This window comes from Salvelinus alpinus, chromosome 29 (genome assembly GCF_045679555.1).
Source record: "Salvelinus alpinus chromosome 29, SLU_Salpinus.1, whole genome shotgun sequence".
Lineage (NCBI taxonomy): Eukaryota > Metazoa > Chordata > Actinopteri > Salmoniformes > Salmonidae > Salvelinus > Salvelinus alpinus.
Genome location: NC_092114.1, coordinates 16,088,842 through 16,100,995, shown reverse-complemented (window position 1 = coordinate 16,100,995; position 12,154 = coordinate 16,088,842). Strand labels below are relative to the sequence as shown.

Here is a 12,154-nt window from a genome sequence, read left to right as displayed (position 1 = left end):
GTTGAGATGTGCATGCATACTTGTATTTGAATCATGCAACCATGTTGATGGGAGTTTTTTGTGAGATAAAAAAAATACACTTAAACCCAAGCAGATCTCATTTCAGGATTTGGCTCTAGTTGAGTTGAGGATGGGTAAATCACATATCCTGTAACTTCCCCTTTCTCCACTAGGGGGCACCACAGTAACACCAGTATGCGTGTTGTAGTAAGTGTACATTCTGGGTTAGAAGTACACCCCCCCCACCCCCCGTACCAAAATGTACATTCAACTAGTTTTAAGGATGACTGCATCCTCCCCGCTGCAGCATCAAAGAGTTCTAAGTAATCCAATGTTCCTTTCATTCTCATTTTCCAATAACTACTCTAAACCAATGACATGTACGAGCCACAAGAGGTTCATGGTATCTTGATTAGGGAGGACAGGCTCGTGGTAATGGCTGGAGCAGAATGGTATCAAATTCATTGTTGCCATTCCATTCACTCTGTTCAAGCCTCCAATGGTATTTCTGAATGGAGATACAGGAAAAGGAATTGTTTATTATACGAGAGAGAGAGAGAGAGAGAGAGAGAGAGAGAGAGAGAGAGAGAGAGAGAGAGAGATGAGTCTAGAAGCATAGCCTGCATACATCATAACCATATGACTATAGCTGTTAATAACCTTGCACACATGCCACTCTGTCACCTCCAGCACAAAAGGGAGAGAGGGTACCAGAGTTCAAACACACTGAAAACAAAGAGATGTTTTTATGACGTGCCCTCGCCTCAGTTCTGTGCCTCAAGGAAGGGACATGAACGTCACAGAAAATGTTTAGATAATTGTCATTGTTAAGATTTCTGTCCAAGGTGCCGTTGGCTGGTTTCACAAGCCTTCTCTCTATTCAACACCCGTGAGTAGACCTACTCAGAGCAGGGTTGTCCTTGTCCGAGTAGCGCAGCGGTCTAAGGCACTCCATCTCAGCGCTAGAGACGTCACTACAGACCCCGGTTCGACTCCAGGCTGTATCACAACCAGCCATGATTGGGAGTCCCACAATTGGCCCAGCGTCGCTAGGGTTTGGCCGGGGGTAGGCCGTCATTGTAAATCAGAATTTGTTCTTAACTGACTTGCCTAGTTGAATAAAGGTTAAATTTAAAAAATAAACCCAAGTAGCACTTTATTCAGCATCTACTAATTTGTTCAAGTATGCTGAAGTGTGTACTTAGAATGTAGTCTGGGATAAAGCTCCATTATATAATGGTTAATATACACTATATATATATATATATATATATACATATATATATATATATATTGTGTGTGTACTGTGTGTGTACGTGTATATATATATATACATATATATATATATATATTGTGTGTGTACTGTGTGTGTACGTGTATATATATATATATATATATATATATACACACGTACACACACAGTATGTTGACACCCCTTCAAATTAGTGGATTCGGCTATTTCAGCCGCACCCGTTGCTGACAGGTGTATAAAAATCGAGCACACAGCCATGCAATCTCCATAGACAAACATTGGCAGGTCTTACTGAAGAGCTCTGTGACTTTAAACGTGGCACCGTCTTAAGATGCAACCTTTCCAACAACCTACAGGACAGAACAGTTCGTCAACTTTCTGCCCTGCTAGAGCTGTCCCGGTCAACTGTAAGTGCTGTTATTGTGAAGTGGAAACATCTAGTGGTAGGCAACACAAGTTAACAGAACGGGACCGCCTAGTGCTGAAGCAAAAAGCACTCCCAAATTGCAACTGGCTCTGGAAGCAACGTCAGCACACTAGCTGTTCGTCGGAAGCTTCATGAAATGAGTTCCCATGGTCCAGCAGCAGCACACAAGTCTACGTTCACCATGCACAATGCCAAACTTGGCTGGAGTGGTGTAAAGCTCGCCGCCATTGGACTCTGGAGCAGTGGAAATGTGTTCTCTGGAGTGATGAATCCCGCTTCACCATCTGACAGTCCGACGGACAAATCTGGGTTTGGCGGATGCCAGAAGAATGCTACTTGCCCGAATGCATAGTACCAACTGTAAAGTTTGGTGGAGGGATAATTGTCTGGGGCTGTTTTTCATGGTTTGGGCCCTCTAGATCCAATCTAAAAGCTACAGCATACGATGACATTCTAGACGATTCTGTGCTTCCAACTTTGTGGCAACCGTTTGGTTAAGGCCCTTTTCCTGTTTCACAAGCGAGGTCCATACAGAAATGGTTTGTTGAGATTGGTGTGGAAGAACTTGACTGGCTTACACAGAGCCCTGACCTCAACTCCATCGAACACCTTTGGGATGAATTAGAACGCCCGACAAGAACCAGTACTGTATATTCTTTCAATAGATTAACAATGTAAGAGTCAAACATTTTCAATGAATCATTTTATAGCTTTGCAATTGATGAGAAAAATTAACTCCAGACCGAAATCAAAGAAATACGTTTATTTAAGTGTAAACAAAAAAACTGCATAGGAAATGTGTAAAGTCCACAGAAGGCAGCAGACGAGGGAAGGCAACAGACGAGGGAAGGCAACAGACGAGGGAAGGCAACAGACGAGGGAAGGCAACAGAAGACAGCAGGTAACAGAAGACAGCAGGTAACAGAAGACAGCAGGTAACAGAAGACAGCAGGTAACAGAGTCTCCTCTTCTTTATTTAAACTGAAGACCTGACAACTGCACTTCCACACCGACCACTGTGTGTGAGGAGAGGGGGAGGGGGAAACACGTGCATACACACATACACACTCCTTACAGATAACTTCAGTGTGTATGTGATAGTACACCAACACAAAACACACACCAGCAGCGTCCATCTAAACTCAGCTGGTCCCTGCTGTCCTCATGCCTCGTCGACAGAGGAGAACACATTCAGTGGATTTGACAACAACACAATGCAGCACACAAACACACACTCACACCTACTGCACACAGGACAGAACAGAGCCTTAGAGATAGGTCTACAGAGTGACTGTTGATAAACAGACTCAGAATTCTTTTTTTAAAGAGGCCATTTTGTCACCAAAGGCTCCATGACAGTAAGATTCTAAATTGCATTCTCACTGGAATGGAACATTGGGTAACAACATGGCGTCCATTGTAATTCTCCAGACATAGATTTATTGGTAGTACAGTATCCGTTCTGTTTTGTGATCCTGCTAGCAATGAGTAGGGTGTGAGTGAGAATCACTCCCAGCAAACCATTTTCTTAAAAAATAAAAATAAAAAATACATTCCAAAAGGGTCGCCGAGAGTCGTGTGGTCTGGAGTATGTCCTTTGGTGTTTATCAAACAAACAACTGGAACATTTAACAAAAATAAAACCTGAAAATTAAACATAAAACAGTACATTTGAGGGAAATAATTCAAAAAGCAAAATGTTTCCATTTTCGAGATTGAGAACTAATGTATAATATGCAAAAACGGACACACAGAAAAGATTGGTCGCGTTCCAGACCGTCTTTACCACACACACACACGCAGAAATCTCAGCATTTTCACAACCCAACTGCAAAGAAAGAGGGTCCTGGAACATGACCAATGAGACTCATACTGAGGTCATAACAGAAAGGTTCACTACATTTTCACTATGGGGGACATATTTCACTGACACCCGCATCACTAGGGGGTAAACATTTCACTGTGACACCCGCAGGGACATAGAACTACCTGAGTTTCTATTTTTTTTCTTCCTTTTAAAAATGTTACGTATTTTAACTTTTCTTTAAAAGATACAATCATTAACATGTTGCACACCTTCCACCTGGAGCAGTTTCGCTTACACCAACTTTTCTCTTCTGTTCTCTTAAAGCCGTGAGATGCCAGAAACAAAATGGTGGACAGAAACATAGGGGCCAATAAAACCCTGCCCATCAGGAGTACAGGAGACCAATCAAGTGCTCAGCACCACACTTCCTGGATATTTGTGTGAGGGGAAAAAATACACTTTTTTTAAAAAAATCAAGCGATTCTAATGATGCTTGCCCGGCTAATCCTGTGAAGAAACCTAGCTTATTTTGATAGAGAGAATGAGGTTGTCATTACTAGGCCAAAACCAAAATGTCTACAGTGTAAACAGTCTTCATTGTGTGTGTGTGGAGGGATCATTAAACTGAGCTGCTCTAAAAGTTGTTGTACTAAACTGCACTCTGCTACAGATTCCAGACATGGCCGGCCAAGCACCGATTGGCCTCTGTAGAGCCTCTTGGGAACAGGAAATACAATCGCAAAGGTCAAAAGGTTAAATCCATCCATGATAAAACCATCCCCAGATTCAGCTACCAACCCGTCGAGTTTACAACACCTATATCTGTGAGACGTTGTTTCACTTTAAAAAAATGTAAGCATGCAAAAAATAACAAATCTAAAATAAAAAAAAGATACAAAAACAAACAAATAAAGTTTCAAATAATAGTTTTTCCTCTTTAAGAGTGAAAACCTAAGGATGTTAAAGATAGAATTTTGTCATTTTTTATTAAAATGTAAAAGATTGCAGACTTTTTCATATAGTAATACTGAAACACATCGACAGATCATATCGGTGACACGCCTGTGGGTTCTAAGCAGCAGAGTCTGGGGCCTCTAATGTCTCCGGTCTATTAACGTGCAATAAACAGGCTTATTAACGTGCAACAGGCTTATTAACTCGTAATAAACATCTTATTCACGCAATGTGTTCCTACACACACCACATTTTTTTTTGCATTGTCAAAGAGTGAGTTTTCAAATAAGTTAGTACCAACCAACATTGTGCTAACTCTTAGGGTACACACTTCTAAGATGTTCTTACTGAGGAGAACCTGTGCAGATATTAGAGGTAATTCTTGTAGGTCTAAAGGGGGTATGATGAAGGCCTCAAATTAGCCAACAGTGACATCGCCATCATTCTCACTATTGGCCAATCAGGTTACAGCTCTACTGAGGTGACGCAAAAAAAGGGGGGGGGGGGTTCAGCCCACATAAGTGCATCCAATCAAAGCACAGGGATCTGTCCTCGGCTGCTTTGATTCGCTAAACACTAATACCTATGATATAATGGTCCAATGACATTCACCGTCTATGACAGTGTCATTCCGACGCCAACTCCGTTTTGACACCAAACTCCCACAAATATCTTTTTGGCACAATGCTCTGATTTTCACTATTTTGTTTCTCCATATGATTAAAAAAGGCATAATGCACCACAATGCTAAACAGACGACTCATGGACACAATGTGTAGAGATGGCCATTTGTAACTTGTCATTTTACATGAAAAGGAGCCACCAGGATTAAGATCTTTGGTCCAACAGGTGACAGGTAAATGTTACATGATTTAAAGTGGGAGTTGAGGTAAAAGTAATACGAGGTATGTTTAAAAAACAAAACAAATAAAAGACTAACTTAAAAGGTCTGGAAACTGAAGTATACAGTACAAGAGAGTTGATGTTTAGAAGTTACTAGTCAAAATATTTGAAGAGGTAGGCCAATATATATACACACACACACACACACAGTTGAAGTCAAAAGTTTACATACACTTAGGTTGGAGTCATTAAAACTCATTTTTCAACCACTCCACAAATTTCTTGTTATCGAACTATAGTTTTGGCAAGTCGGTTAGGACATCTACTTCGTGCATGACACAAGTCCTTTTTCCAACAATTGTTTCCAACAATTGTCAATTATTTCACTTATAATTCACTGTGTCACAATTCCAGTGGGTCAGAAGTTTACATACACTAAGTTGACTGTGCCTTTAAACAGCTTGGAAAATTCCAGAAAATTATGTCATGGCTTTAGAAGCTTCTGATAGGCTAATTGACATAATTTGAGTCAATTGGAGGTATACTTGTGGATGTATTTCAAGGCCTACCTTGAAACTCAGTGCCTCATTGCTTGACATCATGGGAAAATCAAAAGAATTCAGCCAACACCTCAGAAAAAAAATTGTAGACCTCTAAAGTATGAACACCATGGGACCACGCAGCCGTCATACCGCTCAGGAAGGAGAAGCGTTCTGTCTCCTAGAGATGAACGTACTTTGGTGTGAAAAGTGCAAATCAATCCCAGAACAACAGCAAAGGACCTTGTGAAGATGCAGAAGGAAACAGGTACAAAAGTATCTATATGCACAGTAAAACAAGTCCTATATCGACATAACCTGAAAGGCCGCTCAGCAAGGAAGAAGCCACTGCTCCAAAACCACCAAAGATCGTACTTTTTGAAGAAATGCCCTCTGGTCTGATGAAACAAAAATAGAACTGTTTGGCCATAATGACCATCATTATGTTTGGATGAAAAACGGGGAGGCTTGCAAGCCGAAGAATACCATCCCAACCGTGAAGCATGGGGGTGGCAGCATCATGTTGTGGGGGTGCTTTGCTGCAGGAGGGACTGGTGCACTTCACAAAATAGATGGCAACATGAGGAAGTCAGGAAGTTAACGCTTGGTCCCAAATTGGTATTCCAAATGGACAATGACCCCAAGCATACTTCCAAAGTTGTGGCAAAATGGCTTAAGGACAACAAAGTCAAGGTATTGGAGCGGCCATCACAAAGCATTGACCTCAACCCTACAGAAAATGTGTGGGCAGAACTGAAAAAGCATGTGTGAGCAAGGAGGCCTTCAAACCTGACTCAGTTACACCAGCTCTGTCAGGAGGAATGGGCCAAAATTCACCCAACTTATTATGGGAAGCTTGTGGAAGGCTACCTGAAACGTTTGACCCAAGTTAAACAATTTAAAGGCAATGCTACCAAATACTAATTGAGCGTATGTAAACTTCTGACCCACTGGGAATGTGATGAAAGAAATAAAAGCTGAAGTAAATCATTCTCTCTAATATTATTCTGACATTTCACATTCTTAAAATAAAGTGCTAATCCTAACTGACCTAAGACAGGGAATTTTTACTAGGAATAAATGTCAGGAATTGTGAAAAACTGAGTTTAAATGTTTTTGGCCCAGGTGTATGTAAACTTTCGACTTCAACTGACACACACACACACACACACACACACACACACACACACACACACACACACACACACACACACACACACACACACACACACACACACACACACACACACACACACACACACACACACACACACACACACACACACAGTAACATGAGGCATTTAAAGTTAGGTAAAAGGTGTGTTGAGGTAGATTTGTAAAATTACATTTGTATGTTGATGAGGTCTGAGAATTGAGGTACTGTAGCCAGTTACTGGTTAAGGTAGGCTGTATTACAATTGAGTTACACATGAGTAACTGTGAGGAATATGAAAGTATATAAAATGTTGAGGTATCTGACAGTTAAGGTAAACGATGGGATGTGAAAGTTTTACGTAAATTAGGATTTAAAGTGCAGGTCTGCACTTTCCTCTGAGGTAAGAAGCTCAGTCAGAAACCAACTAATAAAAACGCCCATACCGCTAGGCTAGACTACGCTAAAGTGGCTAACTTCACAAGAGAAAGGGAGATTTACAACCCCTCCAAAAAAGTCCACCACAGGTGATAAATCAGGAATCTGTTTGCACTCAATGGTTAAATGGGTTGAGATGCTAATGCTAAATAAGGGATGCTAGACATGAAGCGGTGTCACGGTTAGCATGGGTGGTGGAGCTAGATTGAACCTCTCAGGGTTGTGAGATGGAAAGTGGCCTGGAAAGATACTCTTTGGTTGCTGTGAGATGTGGTTTGTTTTCAGACCTTTCTACAACGTTCTCCTCGGGAAGTAGGCTTGAAAGGTACTTCCATTTTAAAAGCTAAAAGTAGGCCTGATATTCTTCTTCTCCCCATTGACAGTGCTTTGAACAGATCTTTTTGGTGACAGCTGGTGAGCGTTTTAGACCTCCAACATAAATGATTAAACAACAAAATGTCTTCAATGGGACTTGTAGTTCTTTCGACGCCAAACATACAGTTGGCCGAAATTCTACCTTTGGTTGACTCCACTAGCTGGTCTCTAGACCTCCATCTTTCAGAGGTCTGGTCAGCATGTACATGTTCCGGAACACTCTCTCTCTCCGGCATTTCAGAATGGCCGTCAATAACTAGGGTGGGGCAGTGACGTCAGAAGGGGATTGGATTAAATCCTAGCCCCCAAGAGCCAATCAGTGCCCCACAATTCAACCACTCAGGATCACTGATTTCTGATTGGCTCTCACTCCTGTGGACAGCCAATCAAGACGCCTGCTTTCTGGAGGCATTGTTATTCTTCCGCATCATTCACAATGAGATGTCAGACAGAATTCATAATCAATCTCCTAATCAACAACCAATACATCCTGATAACTCCTGATAAACTTGTAAAATACTTTGGTGGGCCCTTCGTTTGAGAGTACACAAATGCTGTTTTTGCTTTTTCATATTGATTTTCATTATTTTTCTCCTCATAATCAGACCAGCTTGCTGATGCCTGAAAGGAATCAACAATGTTCAATTGATAATTGGATACTTTGGGACAGAAAAGAGAATCTCCCCACAACAACAACGACTAGCTCATGATTTCAACCAATCATCAAACTGCATCTGTCCCAGGACAGACTCCCGGCGCCACTGCGATCAATAAACCAGTCAAGCTAAAAGGAGATTCTTCTGGTCCATCTGGTACTGTGACCTGAGTTAACTAACACAGAGTCAGTCTAACGGGTTTGGCATTACATAAAACCCTCCGTTCTTACCTCTATTCTGTCAGTCTGCAGTGACACTACACATGGAGAGATGAGGGGACATGCTAAACCAAAATCTACAGAACAAGCTACCCTAAACATCACTGAACACACTAGACTCCACTACAGGTCAGGTCAAAACGTCTTTTCATTTTTATGTCTCTCTTTAAATAAAAAAAGTATTGAGGTAGACTTTTTTTATTTTCTTCTTTGTAAAACTTGACAGACTAGAGTAGACCTCTGCTCGGAGAGGGTGAGTACATTCATTAAGAACTAGATGAGGTAGGTGGCGGAGCAGAGGATTCAATATTTCAAGAAAAAGTGAGAAAAATCCCTGAGAAGGCGACGTGAGGAGAGTTGAGAGAGAGCAATTCAGATAGAAGACAGGGAAATCGTGATCTCTTCCTTGTTACTTTCACTACTGATTATCAACTAGTCTTAGTGGTCCCCTTTGTCATACAGTATACCACAGGAATATGATTCCACAAACTAAAACCTAAAAGTAAAAAATAATTTAAAAACGAACAAATTAATTTCCCCTTCATTTGTAATAACGCATTTCTACCTGCTCTGATTATCTCTCTTTAAACTGTCCTCTCTTTGTGTGTTTGTTGAATCCTTTTCCTCGCTCTTCAATTTCCTCTCCCTAACAGAGAAACGGAGAGAAAACAGAGCGAGAGAAAGAAAGCGAAAAGTGATTAGAACTTGAGGATGCGGTTGTTTCCGAAGTCGACGACCACGATGACTCCGTCAGGTGTCACAGCAACACCGGAGGGGCGGTCCATCTGTCCGAAGCCACTGCCATGGGTGCCAAATTTGCATAAGAAGTTCCCGTTGGGCTCGAACACCTGCACCCGGTGGTTCCTCGAGTCGGCAACGATGATCCGGTTCTCCTGGTCCACCGCTATGCCCTGGGGACGCAGGAACTTCCCGTTACCGGTACCCTCAGAGCCCAGGAACCGGGCAGACTGGCAATCTGGCCGAATCACCAGCAGACGGTGGTTGTTGAAGTCGGTGACGACTAGGTGGTCCTCATGGTTAAAGGCGACGCCACGCGGCGAGTCAAAGTGTTTCCACAGGGCGCCCTCAAAGCCGTACTTGTTGATGAACGAGCCATCAGGGCCAAAGAGCTGGATGCGGTGGTTCCTGGTGTCAGAGACCAAGATCTTCCCCGCAGAGTTCACTGCCACATCCCAGGGGTAGTTGAACTGACCGTTCTACAATAGAGTACAGTAGAATATAGTTATTAGTTCAGCTCTGATGAGTGTGTGTGTCTATACTACTGTACGTGAGAGAGCGCGCGATTGAAATAGTTTGTACCTTAGTGCCCTTCTCGCCGAACTTGAGCATAAACTGTCCGTCAAAGGTGAACACCTGCACACGGTGGTTGTCTTTGTCCGTTACGATGATCTGCTGTTGGCTGTCGCACGCCACGCCCGCTGGACGATCAAACTGACCGGGGCGAGAGCCCAGGGAGCCAAACTTGTGGTGGAAGGCACCGCACGGCTTGAAGATCTGGACAGTAGGAGGTAGTCGCAGAAGAAAGGAAATAATTAAAAGAGTCACTGTTCTAAAGATGGCTAGCTAGGGCAGTGTACACGCTGTGCTTCACTGTTCTAAAGATGGCTAGCTAGGGCACTGTACATGCTGTGCTTCACTGTTTTAAAGATGGCTAGCTAGGGCACTGTACATGCTGTGCTTCACTGTTTTAAAGATGGCTAGCTAGGGCACTGTACATGCTGTGCTTCACTGTTTTAAAGATGGCTAGCTAGGGCACTGTACACGCTGTGCTTCACTGTTCTAAAGATGGCTAGCTAGGGCACTGTACACGCTGTTCTTCACTGTTCTAACGATGGCTAGCTAGGGCACTGTATATGCTGTACTTCACTGTTTTAAAGATGGCTAGCTAGGGCACTGTACACGCTGTTCTTCACTGTTCTAACGATGGCTAGCTAGGGCACTGTACACGCTGTGCTTCAGCTCTCAAGAAGAGGGCTACTGAGAGACAGATAGCTGGCAAGTTAAAAGCAAACAAACTGACACTGATTTAGCAAGAGTTAGCTTTCTAGCATCATAAAACCCTTTCTCCTTAGTATTACGGCTGAGTCGACACCAACCCACGACATGAAATTAATGAAACCCACCTGTACGCGGTTGTTACTGCGGTCGGCCACCACCACGTATCCCTCTTTATCCACACTGATTCCCCAGGGACGACACAGCTGACCATCACCCTCCCCCTCACTGCCAAACGCAGACACCGGTGAACCCAGAGCCCCATAGCGTCGCCCAGACTTCACCAGTACCTGGAACATAGGCAGGGAGAATGCTACTTAGCATTTCATCCTATCTACAGCAATTTACAAGTTGTATTACTTAGTTGTTGCTTAAGAGATGTGCATAGAATATGTTGGAGTGTAAATATATTACTTGGTTGTTACATTTATTATAATACTATACATTTTACCTTGAAGGGGCTGCCCATGATGTGCTGGTTACAGACCAGAACTGACACCAAATCTTCTCCCTCAGTCTTGGGCAAGTAGCTGACGGTGTACGACCCGTTCTGGTTGTCACACACCTCCGCAGCCGATAGGTTACCATCCGCGGCTGCCATCACCACCGCTGACACTGCGTCACCGCCCGAGAGGCAGGGCTCCCTGTCGTGGTCGTAGCCAATTACGGTGAAGGAGGCGGTCTTGCCACGGAGTGCGGTCTTTAGGCCCTCGCCGTGAGCTTTGGTGACGGGAGCAAACGCTCCGCTACTGATCAACCCCATGGACTGAATGGCTTTGTACAGGGCCTGGTGAAGACAATATCATCAATAATACTATTAATATGCCACGAACTAGGGACAAGTGGAAATAGCAACATTAATATAATGTATATGAAATTGGCTGACATGTAGATAATTCCAGTCATCCAAAGAGCCACAAGAGTCTCTAACCCCTCTCGCTTGGTCTGGCGGGGCGAACAGGAACCTGTTATTTACCTGGTCTGGCGGGGCGAACAGGAACCTGTTATTTACCTGGTCTGGAGGGGCAAACAGGAACCTGTTATTTACCTGGTCTGGAGGGGCAAACAGGAACCTGTTATTTACCTGGTCTGGAGGGGCAAACAGGAACCTGTTATTTACCTGGTCTGGAGGGGCAAACAGGAACCTGTTATTTACCTGGTCTGGAGGGGCAAACAGGAACCTGTTATTTACCTGGTCTGGAGGGGCGAACAGGAACCTGTTATTTACCTGGTCTGGAGGGGCAAACAGGAACCTGTTATTTACCTGGTCTGGAGGGGCAAACAGGAACCTGTTATTTACCTGGTCTGGAGGGGCAAACAGGAACCTGTTATTTACCTGGTCTGGCGGGGCAAACAGGAACCTGTTATTTACCTGGTCTGGCGGGGCGAACAGGAACCTGTTATTTAGCTGGTCTGGCGGGGCGAACAGGAACCTCTTATTTACCTGGTCTGGCGGGGCGAACAGGAACCTGTTAT

General features: G+C 43.4%; 1 protein-coding gene across 1 annotated transcript in view; it reads right to left on the bottom strand.

Moving 5' to 3' along the window:
• Positions 1–2,427: 2,427 nt before the first annotated feature.
• The window catches only part of LOC139559132 (E3 ubiquitin-protein ligase TRIM71-like), a 42,971-nt gene continuing 33,244 nt past the window's right edge, over positions 2,428–12,154 (bottom strand). Inside the window, exons 6-9 of the mRNA XM_071374866.1 lie at positions 11,130–11,465; positions 10,807–10,968; positions 9,983–10,177; positions 2,428–9,879 (exon numbers count right to left, since the gene is read on the bottom strand). Coding sequence (XP_071230967.1) covers positions 9,361–9,879; positions 9,983–10,177; positions 10,807–10,968; positions 11,130–11,465 — 1,212 coding nt within the window. The 3' untranslated portion in view covers positions 2,428–9,360. The remainder of the gene's footprint in view (positions 9,880–9,982; positions 10,178–10,806; positions 10,969–11,129; positions 11,466–12,154) is intronic.